At 37.7% G+C, this 24524-nt stretch overlaps 2 protein-coding genes across 3 annotated transcripts; one reads left to right on the top strand and one right to left on the bottom strand.

The window, feature by feature from the left end:
• Positions 1 to 12313: 12313 nt before the first annotated feature.
• Positions 12314 to 16619, top strand: LOC146304671 (G2/M phase-specific E3 ubiquitin-protein ligase). 2 transcript variants are annotated; one of them, XM_084713925.1, is made up of 6 exons: positions 12832 to 13151; positions 13368 to 13678; positions 14085 to 14263; positions 14511 to 14683; positions 14830 to 15044; positions 16074 to 16619. In XM_084713925.1, the coding sequence occupies exons 2-6, from the start codon at positions 13606 to 13608 to the stop codon at positions 16316 to 16318; spliced, it is 885 nt and encodes a 294-aa protein (XP_084570051.1). In that variant the 5' UTR covers positions 12832 to 13151; positions 13368 to 13605; the 3' UTR covers positions 16319 to 16619. The 2 variants fall into 2 exon arrangements, with proteins under 2 accessions (XP_084570052.1, XP_084570051.1); XM_084713926.1 differs by lacking the exons at positions 14511 to 14683; positions 14830 to 15044; positions 16074 to 16619 and adding an exon at positions 12314 to 12518 and having other exon boundaries at positions 12619 to 13151; positions 13368 to 14226.
• Positions 16620 to 17647: 1028 nt separating this feature from the next.
• Positions 17648 to 23598, bottom strand: LOC146304670 (uncharacterized). Its single transcript, XM_084713927.1, has 4 exons — positions 22860 to 23598; positions 21507 to 21742; positions 21230 to 21414; positions 17648 to 20361 (listed from the first exon to the last, which is right to left on the bottom strand). Exons 1-4 carry the CDS (start codon positions 23113 to 23115, stop codon positions 19593 to 19595), a joined length of 1446 nt encoding a protein of 481 aa, XP_084570053.1. The 5' UTR covers positions 23116 to 23598; the 3' UTR covers positions 17648 to 19592.
• Positions 23599 to 24524: the final 926 nt, after the last annotated feature.

Raw genomic sequence — 24524 nt, 5'->3', positions numbered from 1 at the left:
TATAATTTGCCTTAGAATAGATTTTTTGAGCGCTTGTGACAGGAAACGACAGGAGACTGGACAGGAAATGGTCGGTCACCTGAGGGTTCAACAGAACCCAAACAAAGCCTCCCATCAAGCTCCGGATAAATCACTCAGAATTTCTGCAATATGGATTTTTCTGTGGGCGGGGCGCGACTCAAGAAGGTTGAGAACCACTGCACTGATACCACATATGTGCATTGATGTCAAAGCCTTTTATATTAACACTCAATATTGTTGACAACTGTCTCATTCTTTAACGATGTATGTTTTATTCATCTGTGTTCAAACTGCATACGATATACAGTACAGTACACTGTTGCCAGAAGTCAACTGCACTGTGAGCTGATGTGCGCTTTGGTATGCAACTCAAGTGATGAAAAAATGATGTGTTGAAAGGCGTCCCCCCACAAACGCCCTGAAAGGGGTCGTGTAATTGTTGCTAGACTCAAGGCATGGGAACAAACGAGTAAAGGTGTGCTGATGAGAACTAAACCAACATGCCTGTCATGTATGCTTTTAATGATTTCGTAATTCATTCCTGTCTCAGATCTGCCTCAGATGCATTTTTGTTTTGTTTTGTTTTGTTTCCTGGTCTGATCACTATTCTCTCTGATGTTGTCATGTGTTGTACATAGGTGAAAAAAAAAAAGAATATTTTACAAAGCTTTTATGTAAATATACCCTAAAGGATGTGTCTTTTTTCAAAATGCAACAGGCTTGGCTTCTTTTTTTTTTTTTTTCCTCCTCAAATGAAAAGCTGTTTTTTTTTTTCTTCTTCTTCCTCTGTTGTGTTTTTGGTCCAAAGTTCAGTGATGGTGTAATATTGCTTTTTCTTAGTCATTTGCGTTCCCTTCAAAAAATCCATGCCCTAAGGCTATTTCACGGCATTTCAATGGAGACAGTAATTACGGCATTAGTGTGCCTTCTCTCTTTTTTTTTTTCTTTCTTCCCCCTTGTGGCCCAATGCCGCTGGAGCAGCAGTGTAAGACCATCAAATGAATTTTTGATCGCTGCTTTTTGCCACAGAATGTGTCAGACGGCTGAATTTTATTGTGATGCTGTGAATTCTGGGCAACGTAGTCTTAGGATTGTGGGTCGTGGTCGATGACACTGAACAAAATCAAATGTTTATAACTACCTAGTACAACTGGATGTCAGGTTGATGCTGTAAACTCTTGAGTACAAAAGAAATGTACAGTGATGGGCTGCAGAAATCTGGTTTTAATGCAATGTAATGCATCATCATGTGTGTGTGTGAGTGTGTGTGTGTGTGTGAGAGTGTCTGCGTGTGTGCATACATGCATGGGTGGGTGAATACACTTGTCTACATGAATCAGGTTGCATGTATGTCTGTTGAATGTATCTGCACGTACTGTAAGTCATCTGTGCGCGTGTGTTCTCATTTTGATTTTTCACAATAAGAGTCTCCCAATTTCAATTAATATTCTAAATTAAAGAGTTAAAAGTCTTGCTATTCTGGCTGTTATTTTGTTCTAATTTATTTCATTTTGTTCAATATTTATATTAGATTAAAGTGTATTATTGAGTGCACTTTTCAGTTCCATGATGCATTGGGCACATGCAACCCCAACTCCAAAATAGTTGGGTAAAAGGTAAATAAAAACAGGCTGCAATGATTTGCAAATACTTGACTTGATCTTCACATCTTTTCAGAGACGCCCCTGCGTATTTCAGCAAGACAATTCAGGATGAGTGTCAGTTTACGAAAAACAATCAAGTTCATCTTGTCTTTGTGTGTATGCAGTTGAATGCAGGTCAAAAAGTTGCTGCAAATCATTGCATTCTGTTTTTAATTTCAGCGTCACAACTTCAGCTTTTGTGGACTTGGGGTTGCAGGTTATGACCACATGCCATACGAATGTCCGAGTGCCGCGAGTGTGTTCCTCTTTGACTGTGGAGTGACTTGGCGAGAGTTCTCACCCCAAGTTTCGGAGTGCGCTCTGATAGGCCAAACCTGATTATGTAGTTCTCGACAGTGATTAATTCCCCAGGCTGCAGCACTCCATGCATGTGTCTGCGAGCCCCCCCCCCCCCCCCTCGCCGCTATCCCCTGCCTCTCAGACTCCATTGGTTTTTATCTCAGACCTCATAGCACTGGCTTTGTTTTCTCACAGCGAGCCCTTGTACCTGCATATCTCAAATGGATGGTCCTGCCATGGAGTGGTTCCGCTGCCTGTTACGATGACTGTAAATATGGGAGCACAGTGCCTGGAGGCTATACGATTTGTACATGTTCTTTTGTATTTGAATATGAGTCTAAATACCTAAACCTCCTCCCTTCTTCTCCTCCTCTCCTTTCCCCCATCTCGTCCTCCCTCCCTCTCTGTCTCCTCCTCCATGCCTTGGTCCTTTTTTTCTGTAGGGGGTAAAACAGGTGTGTTTGAGCTCAGTGTACAGTATGTGTCCTCTTTGTCCCCATGCTCCCTGTGTCCCCTGGACTGTCCCCCGCTGAGTGTGCTTTGTGCAGGAGGTGGGAACTATTGATGTCTCTCTGTACGTACCTGTGGAACACTTGTGACTCCTGTCATTTGCCGCTGTAAATAAACATGTCCTGGTAGAAGAGAGTGAGACGTTGTCATTCATTGTTTCATTTTTGCCTTTTCTCCACCTTAAAAGTGGGTGTCATAAAGTGTTTTTGAGTTATAGCCACTATCAGAGGTGATAATTTGGTCTAATATTTTACCATGTTCATGCTTAATTGTCAACTCACCAAATACAAATAATTTGTCACCACCCCTCAGCATCTGAGAGTGGTGGACTTACTATTAGGCAGCAGTTCTGCAGTTTCCTCAGGGCCTGAAGTTACCAAGGGTCTCATAAGACACAAGCCTGACGTCAAGGTACATGACAGGAGCAGATGATCTCCTGACCCTGGGCACAAAGAGGGTCATGCAAAGGTCCGGGTCAACAATTGTCAAGAAAAGCTGTGTTACCGCGAATGCAAACCAAATAGTTCCAACTGCTGCAGCTTCACATTAAAAGCATTTAACTGGCAAAACAAGTCTTCTATTTTGAAGTAGTCACAGGAAATATAATATCCTCGTCCTTGATCGTCAAAACCAAACTGTCCATCCACCACACCTCGTCTAGATGCGGCGTTTCTCCCTCTTTATACGGCATCACTGGAGAAGCTTAATGCATCGCTTTCAGCCGCTCCTGGGTTCTTGTCTGTATGCGGTGCCAAGCGGCGGTTACAAATTGTCAGTGTGTGATGAGTTGAGATCAGTCTGGTTGTCTTAGTGTGAGAACCACTGGTTTACGCATGCAATCAGAAATCACTCTGAGGTAAGAACTCTTTGAAGATAATGGCCTCCTGCAAAAAGCTGCTATTACCCTTTACAGTTCAAATCATCAAAATTACGCATCATTCTTGAATTTCAGCACATTTTAAATATGTAAATAAATATGTATGTAAAATATAAGTCCAGACCTCATCTCATTAATGAGACAGCAAAAAGCTGAGTGAAAGATTAAATACATGTAAAATAAGTTGTAAGAGCATTCAACAAAACGTGAAATGAAATTCACATTTTTTCCTAGGCTTCACGATGAGGTAATGTAACACTGACCACCACAGGGAAGAAGATACAGTCGTAGATACTGATACGGGGTGAACATTTCATTATAATCCTCCACACTGTAATGGGCTGTGCTGTAGTCTGGTGCAGTTGTGAGATAAAAGCAGACTTCCCCTCCACAAAGACACAACTTTAATAGCTTTTAATTTTTCCGCCGTTGAAGTCGGCAGAGCTCATTTTTCCAGAGGACAGAGAGCTATTTTCATCAAGGTCATTCCTAAACCTTCATTACTCCCGTTTTAAATGGTAACTGTGTTGCATCTAAATCTGGCCTCCCTTCCTTGAAACAGTAGAAGTGCTTTAATGATAAAAACCAGAGAGACGGAGAAGCTCCGCTCAAAGCAGGAATTAAAACAATTCTGAATAGCATGGAAGAGACACAGCATTCCTCAACAAAGCTGCCCCCTCTTCAGCGCTCATTTGAAGTCGGCAGATAACGTTTCTCAGACATCGAGGGAAGCAGCGGGCTGCCTGTTGGATCCTGGCTGCAAGGGCCTCTGTTAACAAGGGGAACAAACTTCAACTTCGTCTCCCACAGGGGCTCAAAGCAAGTCTGCACATCAAACACAGAGTCTCATTTGGATGAAGAGATGCAGAGAAGGAGCTATATTGGCCGCTGCGGGGGTGGTGGTGGGCGGGGATGACAATCGCAGGAAGAAAGAGACATCCTCAGCCTTCAGTTTGTCACGTGGTAGCCTGACAGTCAGCTACAGGTGATTAATTTTTTCCCACGTAGGAAGTTAGACAGAAGTGTTAGACTGCACACAAACACACATAAGCAAACACTGTGTTTTAGTGTATTGAAAGCTGCTGGGAAACCTCACACCATGTGAAAAGATAGCACAGTAAGCCTTCAGGTAATATTTCTCCCCTAATCTCTCCGTTTGCAGAGACTCCCATGATGCTGTACACTGACAGCACCTTAATCCCAACTATAAGAGAAGTTTGGGAAGTATGGGAAGAAATCTCCCCGCCATTGTTGAAGTTCTCTCTCTCACAAGCGTGCATGCACTCAAATGCCTCCTCTCAAACGCTTGCACACAGAATTCCACGGTGAGACGCGCACACACAAACTAATTTCAAAAACTTTGCCAACATGCGAGGAAGTGGAGCCTCCTAAAAACTCTCAGCCACATGGGCAAATCCAGCAGAGAGCTTTTTGGCAGGTACAGCCCTCCGCTTCCGTAATCTGCTTGATTTCAGATTCTCCCAGCAGAGGTCCGACACGCCTCTGATTTGACAGCAGAGGAAATGGGAGGCGGCAGGTACTGCATGTGTGTGCGCGAACTGGAGATGCACTGACTAATTCTCATTCAGGAAGGATGATACAATAAATCTGTCATGGCAGAAAAGTATTGTTGCACTTTTCTCTTGCCTGAAACTGACTTGCTCATATGACCATGCCATGCAGTGATGTCATGTTTCATCACAGTGCATATATATTACATCACACACAGAGTATGAGATGAAGCAGGATTCATGGAGTTTGTGTAGAAAGAAACAAATTGCATTGTATATGAATAAATTAAAAATAAATAAATAAAAAAGAGAAACATGACCACAAAGAGACAAAACAGCTGCAAAAAAGAGCAAAGCAAGCACAGCAAAACACAAAATAACTACAGCAACTCAATATGACCACAAAGACATTAAAACAACTACAATGAGGCACAAAATTTCCACAAAGACAAAACAAAACAGCCAACAAACATGACACAAAACCAATACCTGTGCAAAGAGACACAAAATCACCACTAAATGGCACAAAATGACCACGAAATGGCACAAAATCACCAAAAAGAGACACAAAATCACCACTAAATGGCACAAAATCACTATCATATATAATATATAATATATAATATATAATCACTTGCACCGATTTCAACTTTCTTGGTCGGTTCCGATTTTCAGTCTTTCTAAGAACTGTAATTGAAAGCATTCACAAACATTTTTGCAACTTTTCTTGTAAATATGTTAATAATAAGACACTGACTGTTAAATATTCATTTAATACTTTCTCCAAAATCATCCAGATTACAACCAGGCTTTATTATTATAATTTTATATTAAGATTATGAATTGGGTGAACGTGATCTCGCGAGATTTTCGTGAGGACGTGGGACGCGATTTCACGTGATCTTTTGTGGAAGCGGATGTAAACAAACCGGAGACTAACGCGGTGCAACAGTTTGAAGTAAAACTTTGCCGTGAGAAAAACAGACACAGAAGTTAAAGGAGTCTGGATGAGAAAATGTTTGAGGAGACACATCAACACATGTTGTTTATTCTTCAGCCAGAACAGGAGGTGAGATTTTAACTGTCAGTCTGTGAACAGTAGCCTGCTGCTGGCTAACATTAGCCTGAAGAGCTACAAAGTTGTTTTGCGACATTGTCAGCTGCTCTGTCTCGTTGTAGATTGTCTGTCTTATCCTGTTCTTGGAATCTGTCGCTGACACCAGCTTCAAGGAAGCATGTGTCTATGGCAAGCCGTTTTAACATTTAATAGATAGGCTGGATATGTATCGCAGATATCTGTAATTAATTTCTTCCTATTCAAAAATAACATTTCAGATATCCACAAAGTAATTCTTCCTATACACAATTATCATTTCAGATATCCACAATGTAATTTTTACTAGGACAAATGACATCACTTTCCCCATTCATGTGTATGGGGTTTGTCATTACAGATATCCGTAATTAAATTGCAGATATCCACAACTCGCATTGCAGATATCTACATCTGAATTATGGATATCCCTAATTCCGTTTAAAGATATCTCCAAATTCCCTTAATTCAAAAGATATCTGCTTTGTTTTTCGAGATATCTTAAAATGAGTTTCACCTAGTCAAAACTGAATTACAGATATCTGTAAAATTGTCATTTAGGATGTGTGACGAGTCGAGTGTCGGTTTAAGTGACGTCATTTCGGATATCTGCAATTCAATTTTGACTAGTCAAGGGAATTTGGAGATATCTTTAAATTGAATTAGGGATATCCCTAATTCAATTTAAAGATATCTCCAAATTCCCTTGACTAGTCAAAATTGAATTGCAGATATCCGAAATGACGTCACTTAAACCGACACTCGACTCGTCACACATTTGGAGATATCTTTAAATTGAATTAGGGATATCCCTAATTCAATTTAAAGATATCTCCAAATTCCCTTGACTAGTCAAAATTGAATTGCAGATATCCGAAATGACGTCACTTAAACCGACACTCGACTCGTCACACATTTGGAGATATCTTTAAATTGAATTAGGGATATCCCTAATTCAATTTAAAGATATCTCCAAATTCCCTTGACTAGTCAAAATTGAATTGCAGATATCCGAAATGACGTCACTTAAACCGACACTCGACTCGTCACACATCCTAAATGACAATTTTACAGATATCTGTAATTCAGTTTTGACTAGGTGAAACTCATTTTAAGATATCTCGAAAAACAAAGCAGATATCTTTTGAATTAAGGGAATTTGGAGATATCTTTAAATTGAATTAGGGATATCCCTAATTCAATTTAAAGATATCTACATCTGAATTATGGATATCCCTAATTCAATTTAAAGATATCTCCAAATGTGTGACGAGTCGAGTGTCGGTTTAAGTGACGTCATTTCGGATATCTGCAATTCAATTTTGACTAGTCAAGGGAATTTGGAGATATCTTTAAATTGAATTAGGGATATCCCTAATTCAATTCAAGGGAATTTGGAGATATCTTTAAATTGAATTAGGGATATCCCTAATTCAATTTAAAGATATCTCCAAATTCCCTTGACTAGTCAAAATTGAATTGCAGATATCCGAAATGACGTCACTTAAACCGACACTCGACTCGTCACACATCCTAAATGACAATTTTACAGATATCTGTAATTCAGTTTTGACTAGGTGAAACTCATTTTAAGATATCTCGAAAAACAAAGCAGATATCTTTTGAATTAAGGGAATTTGGAGATATCTTTAAACGGAATTAGGGATATCCATAATTCAGATGTAGATATCTGCAATGCGAGTTGTGGATATCTGCAATTTAATTACGGATATCTGTAATGACAAACCCCATACACATGAATGGGGAAAGTGATGTCATTTGTCCTAGTAAAAATTACATTGTGGATATCTGAAATGATAATTGTGTATAGGAAGAATTACTTTGTGGATATCTGAAATGTTATTTTTGAATAGGAAGAAATTAATTACAGATATCTGCGATACATATCCAGCCTATCTATTAAATGTTAAAACGGCTTGCCATAGATATCTCTAGCTGGGATTATGGATAGTCATAATTCAGATGTAGATATCTATAATGGGGTTGTGGATATCTTGGAAGGGATTTTGATTAGAGATATCTCGAATTGGAGATATCTTTTACCTGCAATCTACCTAGTCAGAATGTAATTGCAGATATCTTGTATTGGAATTTTGACAAGGCGAAATGACATTGCAGATATCTGTAAAAGTGGGAGGCGGGAGCAAGTGGGTGGTAGGAGCGGCTTGTATGGCCATAGGGCTTCCTATTCAATCAATCAAAACCCTTCAAACCATCGACCAGACCCCTGAAATACTAAAACAGCTTGTTTCTCGACATGTCGGAGCAGCGGGAAGCTGAAATTGGTATTTTCGACAGGGTTTTTAACGCCGCAGCCCGTGCACGACAGGAGCTGACGGCCAGAAACGGAGAGGAATTACTCTCGGCAACAAGACGACTATTTCGCCGTCAAATTCAACGAATTCGGGGTAAGTTTTGCTAGCACTGGTTATCAGCATTAGCATGGTTATCATTTAATAATATCTAATGTTAGTTCATTGATGTTACCGTTTGCTGGCTCTTTGTAAATAATGGGCTAACGTTACTTTTGCTCTGTTAACTTGCTTCAAAGTTACGTTACTGTTAAGTTATTCGCAGCATAATTTACTGGCCTGGCCTAATGCACCGGGCGCATAAAATATTTACCCATTACTTTTTTAACCTGAAATTAATACAGTGTCGTAGAAAATGTGGCAACCAATATCACAATATATTGTATTGTATTGTACAGTGTCTTCGAAAATGTGGCAAAGTAGATAATTAACTAATGTTAGTTGCAGGGGCGGGTAGTAACGCATTACAAATAACGCAAATGATTAAAAAAAAATCATGTTAGAAACATTTTAGCCAAGTCTGACTGTTGACACAATGTTTGTGTTTACAGGAGGATCTCGTGGACGCAGGGAAAATCCTATTTGGCAGGCAAACCTTTTCCTCCTTCCCGGACCAGATAAAGAGATTCTGCCCTCCACATCTGAACTTGCTGAACTCACCAAACATGGATTAGGTAAATGCGAGATTGAAGCACATAAGAATTGAGTGTTTACTTTGTTTACCTTATTTATTTTAAAACCGTATTATGCCAAGACATTGATGCAAGGTTTACCCAGTTGTTTCTTGCAAAATAATAATAATAATAATAACATGGAATGAGCTGCTTTGAATTTTATGTTAGCCTTAGCCTGTCCTGTAACTGGTCCCGTTGGCTACTTACTGGCTCTATATTGGGAAACATTTGACTATGTTAAATACAAATAGCATTAGCTTTAAAACAAACTTGTACTCTCCTTCATGCATTTTCATAACACTTTCCATGTTGCCGTTTTAAGAGTTACACTCTTCCAATGCTTCCTCATCTGAAGGCATCAGCTATCTGTTGAAATTAGTCAATGATGGGATGTGGTTATGGTTAGTGTGAGGATCGGGGTGGTGTACTCACAGGCCAAGCCAGACCATATATGTTAATGTTTAACATAGGTATTATCAGGGTTCATATGGGTGCTGGAAATCCTTGAAAACACTTGAATATTTATGTGGTATTTTCAAGGTTTGAAAAGTGCTTGGATTTTGGATAAAGTGCTTGAAACTTCTTGAAGTTGCAATTGCATTACTTTTCATAGTTCACTTGTTAGATAAAGAAATATAATAAGTGAGATATTCCCTCTGCCAGTTTGTAAAGGATGCCAATAGAGCTGCAGCTAATTATTATTTTCATATAAAATTTATTTGCAACGTTTCTGTACTAGACCTTCATCAGGCAAAAAACTTTTTTTGTGTGTGCGGGAGTCCTTTCGCAACTTTTTGGTCTCTTCTCTCCAATGCACCTGTCTTGTTTCAATAGATGTGCAAAGGGCTTTCCTTTGTTTTTAAAAAATCACTCAAAATGATTAATCAATAATGAAAACACTTGTTGATTAATGTAATAGTTGACAACTAATTGATTAATTAACTAATTGTTGCAGTTCAAGACACCAAGTCTACTTACAGACAGGTGACACATTTTGAAACATGAAACTTAGTTACGTTTTCCTTTAATTTGCCATTCTTCTGTAGAATGCTATCATGGAACATAATTTTAATTGTTTATAGCTCAGTAACCTCTGATTTAATGTGATGAAGAAGTGACAGTCATTTTGAGTATATGTATATAAAAATCTGTAATCCACCACAGCTGTAAGGTGCTGGAAAAGCTTGAAAATGCACTTTGAAAATGCTTGAAAAGTGCTTGAATTTGATATTGTAAAAGGTGTAGGAACCTGTATTATGCTCAGAGGCTCAAATGTGTGACAACCTTGGGAGTGAGACCAGACTCTTTCTTCTCAGTCATATGCAATTTCCTTAGAAGTTAGTTTAAAGCTGTAAAATTAGTAGAAACAAATAATGATCTTATGTTAACTATGGCAGTCATATACAGGCTTAGGCTAGTTTTTTTGTATTGGCACCACTATGATTATGGCCGAAAAAGTGACAACATAGTTTTGATGCTTTTACTTTTTTTTTTTTTTTACTGGCTTCACAAACATTCTAGGAATCAGGGCATTATATAGTTTGGTAATAGTCCTGAAAGATCTTGCATACAGCAGCCATGAATGTGTTACTCTGCCACCAGAAACTGATGATTCTGATGTTTATGTTTCCATTTTCAGGAAAACCTGTGCATGAGTCCATGGAGGCCAGACATACAAAGTCAAAGATTGTGTTCAACTGGAGTTTATCTGAACTGACAAACTTTATTTGCCAAAGCTACCCTCATGTCAGTTTAAATTTGGTAGGCTTTGAATTGGCAAGGACAGGCAAAGGACGTAAGATCCAGAAATTACAAGTTAGTTCTGTTAAGGAGCTAAAAACAGCAGTTGGCAAAAGCAGACTTTACATCATTCCACGAGCTACCCTCTTGCAAGTATGGAATTATATTCACAGGGATTTACAGTATATAATACATACAGTCATGTAAGTAAGTGTTCTCTGTAAAGTCCATAAGTGAAGTTAAGAAGAATTCCTGTCTGCCCTCAGGTAACATCACCACCCTCTGCCATGTCCCAGACCTCAAACGTGGCTGAGGAAAATGAAGTTTCACATCAGGTAAGTCATATTAAAACGATCGCATCTAAGTATTTTAGTTATGTCCAATGTGCACTTGTCGTGATGAGAGGCAAATATAATTTTTCAGTTAAGTTTTGGCTGCTGTGAAATGGCAGACGATACTTTGCCACCAAGATAAAGAGCATTACAAATCCTTATTGGCAGGCCAAGAGAGAGATGATTTTGAAAGACATTATTACTGTGTGTTTCTTGTTCTCTTACTGAAGCAGGAATAATTTTTGATTTTCTGTGTACTACCAGGTAACATCCACATCCTCTGCCATATCCCAGAACTCATTCCCACCACTCTCACTTGCTCCAGTACAAGATGAGATTACCCATATGGCTGAGAGCACCCAAGTTCAAAATGTGGTAGCAGATCAGGTAAACCATTTTGACGTTATATAGAATCTTACTGTTTTATTTTATCTTTTATGTGTGTGTGTGTGTGTCTGTACTGGCTGGTGGTGATTAGTGAGAAATGCCATTTCACTAACAAAGACCACACATGTTTAGTATAAAAGGCAGTTTATTTGGATTGGTGACAGAATTTGGGAAGGATGGCATGAGTCATGTGCAGACGGATGATAGGGGTCAAGGAGTGAGGGATGTAGCTGTGGGGCTAGGAACTAGGTTGAATTAACAAGAGGCAGGTGACAGAGTTTAGAAAATGGTGGTGTGGTCCTGTTCCTGAACCTTAGTTATGAAACTTCATTTTTGATGATTTACTTTAGACTCTTCAAGAATGGCGAGCAATACGTGCCCAGCAAGACCAGGAGTATAATGAAACCTTGTTGTTGGATCAGGAAAAGGTAATATTCCCAGAGTTTTTATTGTGTAGGTGTTACATGCTCTTACAAAAAGCATAAATACTTTTTTTTAAATATGTTCTTCTTTTAACAGGAGAACAAGAAACTGGCCTATCAGGCCTGTGAAGAAAGACGTCAGAAGGTTTGTGTTTGTTAGATATTAGTTTATTGAACTACCAGCAGGACATTATTTTAATTACAAAAATCAGATTTGGCTTCCAGTCCTTTCGGTTATTGTAAAGGGCTATATAAATAAAATTTGATTGATTGATTTCAGAGTATTGGGGCAAGACGTGAGCGAATGGCTGCATGTGATGAACCCTCAGATGGGGTGATGTTAAAATTTAAATATCCAAATGGACACATCAACAAGAGGAAATTCAGGTTGTCAGAGCCGATTCAGGTGAGGTGTTGAGCTTGACAAAATATCAAGGGTCTTCTCAGTGGTTCAGTGTGTTGTCAAACTTGGCTGGTATAACACTATGTCTCATATGTTTTTAGGTGTTGTTTGACTTTGTAGGACAAGATGACATGGCCAGTGAAATCTTTGTGGTGCAAGAGGCTACATCATCTAGATCAGTTGAGAGCAGGTCCTCCGGTTCAATAATGGATCATGGCATAAAAGCATTGTCAACTCTATATGTGCTTTGGTTTTCAAATCTGGATGTACAGGTAAATGTATGTTGCATTTTACTTCCTGTCTCAAATGAAAACAGAATATGTGTTTGGATCATGCAAGTGTATGTATTGTGCATGTTTGTCTTCAAATTAGGAAATTCTCTCAGGTCAGCAAAATGATGGCACCTATGCCATACACTCTGCATCTCCTGGCCAGCCACAGCTGTCTGAGTCCTCCACCCAGCCACCGCTCACTCTGTTCTCCACACCGCCAAGACTCTCTGTGCCCTCTGTCCAGCCACCGCCATCTGAGTCCTCCACCCAGCCACCGCTCACTCTGTTCTCCACACCGCCAAGGCTCTCTGTGCCCTCTGTCCAGCCACCGCCGTCTGAGTCCTCCACCCAGCCACCGCTCATTCTGTTCTCCACACTGCCAAGGCTCTCTGTGCCCTCTGTCCAGCCACCGCCATCTGAGTCCTCCACCCAGCCACCGCTGTCTGTGAACTCCAGCCAGCCACCACTTACTCTGTTCTCACGCCCACTAGAAATCCCAGTTCTTCATAATGAACCACCCCTCACTACTTCATCTGACCAGGAACCAATCATTATTCTTGATGAACAAGAGGAGTCAGTTTCACAAAATCTGTCTCCTGTATCACTACATCACCTCAGAGGACCTGAGGATGAGTATGTTTTTTCTTATTAAACTTGCCTTTATATTGTTTTTGTATGTCTGTGTGAAGATTTTTCTTTATCTATATCATATAATGGACTTGTGCAAAGTTAGTATGTACAGTCGGTGTGATGCTTATATCCTGTTACATTTAATCAGGTGATTAAAACTGTCATGAAATGTGGTACATTTGGCATATGAATAAAACACATTAACTTCTTTGGTTGCAGGACTGATCTACAGACCATACTGAAAAAACTGGTCAGCAAAGTTGATGGAAGCTTCTGTCCAACAAGCAACCAAATAAATGTGTGCAGGAGTGATGTTTTACTGTGTAGCCTGCGTGCATTCAAACGTAGGCACTTCAACCCTGAAGCAAAATTGGACGTTGTGTTTGTGGATGAAGATGACAATGGTGAAGGGGCAGTTGACGAAGGCGGCCCGACAAGAGAGTACCTGAGGCTGTTGATGAGGGCCATCCACCAGTCAAGCATATTTGAGGGCCATGAGAAAGACCGGCAGTTGTCTCTTGATGCTCAAGGTAAGTATTACACATTCTTATGATTGTCTTCAAGTTTGTAAGTTTATACATGGAAACAAATTTTTAAAAATTGTTCTCCCTTAGCTATTTCTCATGTCTGATTTATTGTGTTTTATATTAGGCCAAGTTTGATCTTGTGTTGTAATTGTCTGGGTATTGTCTTACTTTTATCTGTTGTTTTGTTTATTTATTTTGCATTGAACTGTTTATTCTTGGTTAGGTTTTTACCTTGATTCTTCATTGCTTCGTTTTTAAATGTACTGAAAGACCTTTTACATGTTTTGAAAGGTACTACACAAATAATGTTATTGGTAGTACGGCAAATATTCATCATTACATTTTTAAGACATTAAATTTTTAGGAAGCATTACAGCAACAGTTTACTGCTTTATGTCTTTCATTTTAGCTTTGCAGACTAAGCTATACACATGGGTGGCAAAAATGATAGCTGTGTGTGTCGTTCATGGAGGAGTTGGTCCACATTTCTTCTCCGAAAGGCTTTTCCAGCAGATCTGTGGGCTACCAACACTCCCCACCATGGTAGATGAAGTTGGTGACCATACCTTCAGGGAACAGTTAATCAAAGTAAGCAGGAGATTAAAGATGTTATACATTGAATGTACAGTCTGTTGTGACGCAGCCCTCAAGTTGCTTTCTATTAACTTTCTATTAATCTTTATCCACCCCTTCTGTTTATAGCACATAACTGTTGACATCTATATAGGGGAGGTATCCTTATAAGCCAGTTTTAGCTTCTAGGCTCTCCTATACAATATTTTAATCATTGTTGTCTCTTTTTTATGTGCAACTCACTCATACACTAACTCTTTAGATACAAGAAGCAACAACGGTTCAAGAGGCGAACAGTGCTATTGCAGAGGCAGCAGACAGTCTCAGCATTGTAGGTGCCTTGAGATATGTGACCAGCCTGGAGGAGAAGGACTCCCTTGTCCAGTCTGCTGCAGACTTCTTTGTCAATGGAAGGATGCAGAGTGCCCTGGACCAGTAAGCACACACACAGACACAGACACACACACACACACACACACACACACACACACACACACACACACATACACACGTCTTTGGTCATATAAATGAAACTGTCATTAGCCCAGTACAAGTCACACATAATGTAACATGTTTTACAGGTTTGTTGAGGGGTTAAGAACCCTTGGTCTAATGAGGGAGATGAGAAAGAATCCAGCAGTGTTCTACAACATGTTCGTCAGTGAGGAGAGGCCACTTCAGGCGAAGGACCTTTGCACTCTGTTTGAAGTGGACTTCTCTGTGCAGGGCAGCAACAGAAGAACCAGAGAAAACCAGACAGTATGCTTTTGGCGTGACTGGTTAATCGATATCGAAGGTATACTACTTATTGCATTAGTACGAATGTCATGTACTTCATAACTACAATGATATGTGGTCATTTTGTTGTCCTGTGGGCAGGAAAAGAAATGCTGATAATGTCATAGTTGAGGTGACATTGTGAAGTCTGCTTGTGTGTACAGTGGGTAGGAGAGCTCCCAACTTGTTCATATTGTATTGTAATATTTTACCAAAAATGTACTTGATTGATGCTTTCTTGTTGATATTCACCATAAAAAATTCAACAATGTCAGTGTGATTGAAATTTCCAAATTGCTCTAAAGTAACAAATACAAAACAGTATAAATTCAATCAACATAACCAATAATACATATGTTGTACTGTAACAGCCATACAGGTAAAACTTTAGAAATTGCACATAACTAGCTCAGACATCATGTGTAAACAGAAGGTCATTGAATAATGCTGTCTTTGAAGATGAGTCCTAGAAATAGTTCCTTGGTAAATAAGGTCACGTCCATTTTATTGTTGAATGTACTATGGAGTTAATATCACTTTAAACGCAGTGTATGTATTTACTGCACATTAGTCCACACAAAATGTGTATTACCTCCCTACTGCCATATGTGAAATTGTTAAATTTGGATGTACATATTCTTTTTTCTATGAAAGTTGATAGAGAAATCCAACTGGTAAAAGTTACTAACATTGTAGTTCTACAATTTCATAATATTACATTTGAAAGATGAACATTTCATTTCTTTTAACCCTCAGGGAGTGTTCTCCAACTCCATCAATGGGTGAAAGGCATCACAGACTGTTAGCTGTTTAGGTAGAATGAAACAAGTACTACTAAAACTACTGGGATTTGTTTTACATTTTAAAATACATGTGAAACAATTTCCAGATTGTACTCTTCACATTTATATTATAGGTTTTGCTGTTCATTCTTCGTCATTGTACAGAAACAAGTCATATTAGACTGCATATTAAAATGTTTAAGAGGCCTGAATTACTTTTCTGAGCTGTGCATATGCCATACATTTTTCACCACTTTGTGTTACAGAAGGAGAATGCAGTCCAGTCACTCTTGAGAAGGTGTTGGAGTTTACCTCTGGAGCCTCAGCAGTGCCTCCGCTGGGATTTCCATACCGTCCACAAATTCAGTTCCTCCACGAAGACAACAAAATCTTTCCAGAGGCAAATACCTGCCTCATAATCCTCCGCCTACCCATACATAATGGTTATGACATGTTCAAGAAATATATGACAGAGGGAATTCTGCAGGCCCCTACTTTTGGTGTTGTGTGAATAGTCAGTCAAAGTTAGGCTGTTAGGCTACATATACAGGAAATAGCACTTTTCAGATGAAGCACTTTATTTAGAAAATCGTGTTCAAATCAGTGTTTTGCACTTTCAGGTTGCTGACTTCTGCAATATTTTTTTTACATATTTGCAGTGTTTTGCAAAGTTTTACAATGTTTTTACAATGTTTTTACAATGATCACAAACAATAAATTTGTGATGTTTACAGAATTTTACTGTTTACAACTCTGGAGTTTGAGCATAAAATGGTGAACCGAAAAAATAAATGGATTGTTTCAACCTTGAATTTTATTCAACTCATATGTCCACTGCTGAAATATGTCAAATTGTCTTGCCAATATGCATTTTACAGGATTACCCTAGTAGTAGTTAAAATGGCTTTTGTCATAAAATTTCAGAGATGTCACAGTATAGCATCCCCATTTGAAAACTATTTTTTTCTTCAATGTTTTTCATTTCAAAGAACGTTTCAAGTTATGTTACAAAAGTTTAAAAATCCTGGATAAAGGAACTTTTCCTGGAATATTTTAAATATACAGAATTGCAAATTAGAAATACATAACCAGTGGATTCTGAGAAATTAAATGACTCGTGTCCATGTCATTCTTGATTTTTAAAGAAAAAAAGGCATTCAGTGGTAAATGAATATTTACAAGGCTAACATACAATGTCCTTGACAAAAACCTTACAGCTGTGGTAAATGACATATTTATATACATGCTCAAAATGTAAAAAAAAAAAAAAAAAATGCTATAAATAACCAAAATTGTTTCATGACAGAATTCTACAAAAGGGAGACAAATTAAAGGAAAATATAAACAATTTTTCATGTTTCAAAATGTGTCATCTGTCTGTAAGTAGACTTGGCGTCCTATTAGAGCTGCAACAATTAATAAATTAAGCAGATATTAATTGATTATTAAATTAATCAACTGTTTTGATAATTGATTAATTGGGTTGAGTCATTTTTTTAAGAAAAAAGGCCTTATTCTCTGATTTCAGCTTCTTAAAAGTTAATATTTTCTAGTTTCTTTACTCTTTGACAGTTAACAGATTATCCTTGAGTTATGGACTAAATAAGAATTTGAGGATGTCATCTTGGACTTTGGGAAACACTGATCAGCCTTTTTCAACATTTTCTGACATTTTATCGATTAGTGTAGAAAATGATCAACAGATTAATCAATAATGAAAATAATTGTTCCAGAAAAGTTTGGGCCTATTTTTCAAGTAACAAAATTGTGACAGGATCAATGAATGAATTTGTCGTTTTGAGTCATTTTATGAGAAAAAAAAAAAGTCAAAATTTTCTGATTTCAGCTTCTTAGATTTGAATATTTTCTGGTTTCTTTATTAAATTTGACTCTCTCAGACTCAGAAAAGTGAATTATTCAGCCAGACAGCAATTTATTGTGAAAGTACAATGCAATTATAATTTCAAGCAGATTCAAGCACTTTATCCAAAATCCAAGCACTGGAAAAACCTTTCCAAACCTGGAAAACTACATTAAAATTCAATCATTTTCAAGGATGTCCAAAACCTGAGCGAACCCTGAGTATACAATGCATTTAATATGAGGCAAGTAAAGGAAATATAGACATTTCTGGCTAGAGTTATAAGTATGAGGCTACTACTAAAGACTGTGGATACTATGAAAGCTGTAACATTAATTTTAACCCCAAAATTAAAGAAAAACAACAATAGTCTTGAAACATGATGTCTCACTTATCTTTTTTCATATTCAAGAACTAATGATTTCTGAAAATGTTTGTTCTGCTTACATTTTGCCTGGAGTTTAAAAGTAAAAGCACAAGCAAAGTAAGAATGATAATTACACCTTCTCCAAACAATGAAAATTAAACACATATAATGTTCCAAAATATATAAATCAAAGTACAGGCAATGTCATCAGCAATTTTGAAACATGAAACACCACACAGGCATTTGAGAGGCAGGAAGGTACTAATGTCATGAACAGATGCAGTATTACATCACATCAATTAAGACACAAATAAATCCAACAAACTATTTTTCAACAAACTATTTCTCTGTTTACCCTAAAATGTGATGAAAAATCAATTAAAAATCATCAAATCAATTTTTGTTTTAGACCTTAATTAGACAAGTGTCAAGTGTAACTAGTCAGACACCATTAACTAAGATCCCAGTGTGAACAAATGTCTAAACCTTATAATACAGTAAGACAAAAAAATATCTTGTAGCGACTTCTTTACAAGACTGTAGCCGCAGCAATAAACATGTAAATTCAAGCTGCACTACACAATAATACAATAATGTATAGAGACATCTTATGTCTGTGATTTTACATTCCAAAAAACAATGAAAGAAACAACAGAGCTATAACAGAGCACTTGTTAATCAGTGGCTATTGATACTGCAGTGTTGTGCAACTTGTTTGTGTGTCCAACAGCTGACACATGATGTAGGGCAGACACCTGGTTCATACTTCAGCAAATATTATGAGGAAAGGACTGAGCATTCTCAAGTAATTGGCTTTTTTGTCGTATTTCCCTTATCTGGACTGGCCTAATTTGTCCCTTTTTCAGAGATTGGGGTAGTTGTAAAGAATACCCCCAAAAATTAATTTTGCCCCAAAATAAAAGTTGAAGACAATCCATTTCATGAATGGGAGACCCTGAAGATTTAAAAAAAACATTGTTGTGTTTTGTTCTACCTCGGGTAGGGGTACCTCAAAATCTGAGGGCCCCTGCTGCTAGACTACTGGTTTCACTGAACTTAACATAAAACCAGACAGACAACTATCAGGCTACAAGTAAAGAAACTGACAAAAAGTAGGTAATAAATGTTAACTATGAGTCCTTGTTGCCTGTGAACTGTTTTTGCATTGTTTGATGAGAGTGTCAGTTCAATACTGTATGGCCAGCAGAAGTAATTTAGGAGCAGTATTTACCAGTTGTAATGCTAGCACTGAACTTGGGCAACACCTTGGGCATTGTGCATATTTTATTCTGCTTCAGTCTCTGGTTTAGTTTTAGTACTGTTTTTTTAAGCATTTACACAAATATAACTGGTAACATACATATTTGATTGTTAAAAACAGTATTTGTACTTCAGGGATTCTCTTCAAAATATAGATCAGCTAAAGTGATGGATGCTGGTGAGGGAGAAAGTGGAGCTCCTGCCTTTTTGGAAGAGATGCTTTTGTCCTGTCCACATTACAAAGTAAAACGAAAAGCTTTTTCGCTCTGTCTACAGCTGTGTATTTCCTTTTAAGTTTTAGGTTGCCATAACATTTGAAATTTCTGCACAGCATGCCAGATACTTCATCTTCAAATCAGAAATGTCATCAATGGCATGAGAGATAGACTCCTGTTGCTGTTGACTGAGACTGATTTGAGATTGTTCCACAATTACAGCTGGAAGATCATCACCATCAGTAGTGGGTAAAGACTCAATTCCATGCTGTGCCAGAACTACCTCCAAATTTTGTGGTCTGTAGGGATTCTCACCGAACACATTGCTGATTGCTGCACTGTCCATTGCCATATTTGAGAGCATGCCTTCCGTCCAGATTTGAGTGGGTGTTCGGTTGTTTTCTGTGCGCAAAGCATGGTTGTTCCAGGCCTCCCTGAAGCGTTCAAGGCTTTTTTGAATCTCGGGAAGAAAAACTATGTGGAGAGAAAGTTTTTGGGTGTCATTACTGGGGTCAAGAAGCTGTGAATCCTCAAGAGTGTAGAACATGCTGTAAAAAGATTGCAACACATGCAAGAACACATCCCTCCAAAGACGTTCAATTCTTTGGTTGTGGACTGATTCCCCTGTTATGAAACTCCGGCGCTCAATGCCCTGCACAAGGTTCATGAGTAGGGCCACCTGTAAGTTCTCACCACCATAATCTGATCGGACTCTTGAGGGTAGTCCATATAGGCATGTGGCTTTAAGAAAGTGAGACAGCACAGTTGTGGCACGGTTGTCTGTGCTGCAATTCAGGTAAGTGATCAGCCGAGAGTGTCCATCTATGCCACCATGAACTGCAAAGCCCCATCTACAATGATGAATACAAAGACAGAACAAACACTTGTGGTTAATAAACAAGTAACAAGTTAAAGTGTGAAACAACATATTAAAAAAAGACATTAAATAGTTACAAAGTTTTATGACAATGCAGTGTTAAATATCATCACTGTCATTTTTTTATAGCCTACCACAAGAAATATTCCAGTTGCAGCCTACATAATCAAGACAGACGAAACAGGTTATCAGGGTCATACATGTTTACACTATAGTGTCCAATTAAATAGGTATTAGCCAATGAAGATGACCACTGCATAGGTTCACTTGTTAATGCCATAGAGAATGAATGCAATAGAGAATGCTCAATATGTAATCTGTGGATAGATAGTTTTTAAGCTGAAAGATAATTTCAAAAACCACCATTTAAGTAGCCTGTGTGAGAAGTCAGAACACTCTGCTTCTGTGTTGTCCCTATGATTTCCCAAATCACCAGTTATACTATAAAACAGTGCTGCTATCATAAGTGATAAGAAAAATGTGTGTTTGTCCTACCAAGAATGGCAGCACTGCTCATGAAAAGCAGAGTTGGGAGGAATACTATAGCAAAACAGTATTCCAAATTCTCACACGGGGTTCCTAAATAATATATTTTATAACTTATACTGGAGTTGAATATTTGTTTGTTGGTTTTCTTGAGAATTATTGAATGACATTAAGGAAGAGATAGTCTGTTTTATATTTGTTGGCTGATTGCTTTCCCATATAATTTTCAATAGCACTGACTTCATGTGTGCCTCATGGCCAAATGCTGACTACCTGACCTATAGCTGTGACCACATCATTACAGAATAGAGGTCGCAGATTGTGGTTAACCAACATTTTTACTAGGATGAATTCACCTTATGAGGCGCATGTTTCCATCTATATGCCACAGGCTGTTGGGGTAAGGTGCATGATACACCCGTCTTGCCACAGTGCTGCTCCATCTCCTAGCAGTAGCTGCTGGGTTTATCTGAGCCAACATCTCACGCACCCTATGTCGTGGAACCAGCAGTCCATCTGCACGCAACAATGCTCTCATCATCTGAAATTGTAATAATATGAATTACTAAAAAAAATATACAATTTTATGTTTTGTGGCAATAAAACTCTAGAACACAGTGAACCATCAATTACCTCATATCCCGAGTTTGGATACAGGCCTTGAAGTCGTCTTACATGACGTTCAAGTTCTTCATCATCTATCACAGAAAATCTGCTCTTCACTGGTATACCAAGCAACTTTGACTTCTTATACAAAAACGATGAGGAGCACCCCAAAATTTTTGCCATTTGCTTCACTGTGTGGCCTTGCTTCATAAGAAAATCAATTTGGTCCCTGGTCACATGAATCGCTGGTCGCCCTCGCCGTCCTGAAACAAAGGAGAAAATATTTTAATATTCCTATGAAGTATTTATCACAAATTCTATTGAGATAATTTCACTGAAAACCAGTGTATTAAACAGAACCAAGCCTTAAAGTAAGCTTTACATGAATTTCAAAATACTTGGAGTCATAAGAAAATCAGGCAATGTACTTTACCCTGTGATGCACAACATGGGTCTAAAAAGACCCAGCTGAGTTTTTATTTTTTGTATCTTTTATTATCTATCTCAGTATTCCAGGTATTTCTCAATTAACTTGTCTTTGACCATCACAAATCTTTATTATCATTTCTTTCTTACTTTTTGAATAAAAATTATTTCTGTATCACTGCACCTTTAATGCACAACATGGGTCTAAAATGACCCGTATTAATTTCCTAAGCAATACTTTGCTTTATCTTTGAGATAAATGTATTATATAATTTAATATTCCAAGTTTTCATTATATATCTAGTTTTCGATTACCACAAATCATTATCTTTTTAACACTCATGTGTCAGTAGCTTAGGCGTTAGGATGTTAAATTATGAAAAAAAAGATCAATTGAAAAATATAGCAAAGGAACACTCAGCAATGCATGAAATCACATAGGAATGAATTTGGGTTATTTGAAACCCATGTTGTGCAATAGGAGGGTTTGGATGGCTTGTGCATCCAGGGTACCTCCAGGGTTCTCCAAGTTTAATCTAACACTTTTTAAAGACCTTTTAATACCACTTACAATAAAATTTAATACCAACTTCATGACTACACTGGCAAAAGTATGAAAGATATAATGAAAAATCAGTATGGATTTTAAACTGTAGAAAAAAATTATTTATCATAAGCACATTATTGCCTGGAATAGGCCCATTTGTATTTTGATTCTACTAGCACTTTAAAAACAGCACTTTTAGGTTCTTTTTCATTACTAAATATTTGCTTTTAAACAAGCATCGCAAGCAGCATTATAATAAATTACACAAAAATCCAGCTGTGGCCCAGATTATTTGCCAAATATTGTATATTCCCAACATTAGTCCAAAATAACTTTAGCGTTTCTTTTGCCGTCTGATTATTAATAGTAAAAGTTATGTCATGTTGTACAAAACAAAATAATCTCACCCAAATGAATTCGATGGACTGAAAACCCTCCATTTTCAGCTACATTGGTTACTCCAGAGATGAGTGTACTGAGACCATCCAGGCTTCGTCGCAGGTCCTCTAGTGTGTCGGGAGACAAAAAATGTTCAATACGCTGTAAATTTCTAGTACAGCTCTGAAGTGAACGAAGCTCTCGTTCGCCACAAATTCCTTGGCGATAAGCTCGTTCTATTTCGTGGCATTTTCTAACAACCTTGTCCACAACAGCAACCGCCATTTCTTCTACTTTTTCTTCTTTGTGTGCATTTCTTCTTCTAACACTGTTCAATTGTTTTGTTTACTGAGCCAGTATCCAATGGAAAGCTTGCCATAATAATGAGCAACGAATGGGAAGCCTCGCATGAGCAACGTCTTGCACAACAATTCTGACTAGTCATAATTACGTTTGAGATATCTTTAATTTTCATTCCGCCTAGTCAAAACTGAATTACAGATATCTGTAATTGTCATTTAGGATGTGTGACGAGTCGAGTGTCGGTTTAAGTGACGTCATTTCGGATATCTGCAATTCTGTTTTGACTAGTCAAAATTGAATTGCAGATATCTCTAAATGTACTTTTGACTAGTCAGAATAAAGTTATAGATATCTTCAATGAAAATTCTTACTAGTCATAATATAATTACGACTAGTAAAAATGAAATTATTGATATCTATAATGTTGATTCCGGATAGTCAAATTTAGCTATTAAATGTTAAAACGGCTTGCCATAGATACTTTGTTACTCAGCTTAAACCGATTTTGAGGTGTCTGTTGATCATTTGAGTATTTATTTTCCTGGCTACTTTTTACTTTTACGACCTAAAACACAAAAAAGTGTACTTTCTACGCCTTACATTTTCAAGACAGGCTTGTTACCTTAGTTTTAATGCATTTAAAGAGAGTTACTTATTTTTTTTTTAATTTTGCATCCTTGTATGCTGCCTTCCCAACATCAAGACTGATTTCAACCTAAAAGACGTAACAAGACTAAAAGGACATAAAAGATGTAACAAGATGAGACAAAATATAAAAATTCATAACAAGTTGTAACACATGGTGCAAGACATAAAATACCTAACAAGATTCAAAAGATTTAAGAAGACAACAAAGACATAACAAGACAAAAAAGACATAAAAGATGTAACAGGATGAAAAAGACTTTAAAGACATGAGACTGAAAAAACGTAAGAAGACATAAAAGACTTAACAAGACAAAAAAGATATAAAAGATGTAACAAGACGTAATGAGATGTAAAAGATGTTACAAGAAAATAAAGATGTAACAAGATAAGAGAAGACGTACAGTAAAGGACATAACAAGATAAAAACGATATAAACAATGTAACGAGTAAGATGTAAAAGATTAAATAAAATGTAAAAGTTGTAACAAGACTTAAAAGAGACACATCAAACATTTTACTTTTATACTTTGAGTACATTTTAGACATTGTACTTTTTCACTTTTACTTGAGCAAAGACGTTCAATCAGTACTTCTACTTGTACCAGGGAAATGGTGAACCCACTTGGAAGCGTGCCTCGTTTTTTCCACATAGACGTCGTGCTCGACTTTTCAGCAGATTCCTGAAGCAGGGTTTGAGGGATACTTCCCCCCAGTGCTCCTTCTGTCATAAGCATTTCATTTCT

The sequence above is a fragment of the Lutjanus erythropterus genome, chromosome 24, assembly GCF_056507025.1.
Source record: "Lutjanus erythropterus isolate fLutEry1 chromosome 24, fLutEry1.hap2, whole genome shotgun sequence".
Classification (NCBI taxonomy): domain Eukaryota; kingdom Metazoa; phylum Chordata; class Actinopteri; order Lutjaniformes; family Lutjanidae; genus Lutjanus; species Lutjanus erythropterus.
This window is presented reverse-complemented; position numbering and strand designations above follow the sequence as displayed.

Coding starts and splice junctions, on each gene's coding strand:
- LOC146304671 (XM_084713926.1), top strand. CDS start 12,378: ATGGCCAGTGAAATCTTTGTGGTGCAAGAGGCTACATCATCTAGATCA. Junction 12,519..12,618: donor TTTCAAATCTGGATGTACAG/GTAAATGTATGT, acceptor TCTTCAAATTAG/GAAATTCTCTCAGGTCAGCA. Junction 13,152..13,367: donor CTCAGAGGACCTGAGGATGA/GTATGTTTTTTC, acceptor CTTTGGTTGCAG/GACTGATCTACAGACCATAC.
- LOC146304670 (XM_084713927.1), bottom strand. CDS start 23,115: ATGGCGGTTGCTGTTGTGGACAAGGTTGTTAGAAAATGCCACGAAATA. Junction 21,415..21,506: donor ATCCAAACTCGGGATATGAG/GTAATTGATGGT, acceptor TTACAATTTCAG/ATGATGAGAGCATTGTTGCG. Junction 20,362..21,229: donor GGAAACATGCGCCTCATAAG/GTGAATTCATCC, acceptor TCATCATTGTAG/ATGGGGCTTTGCAGTTCATG.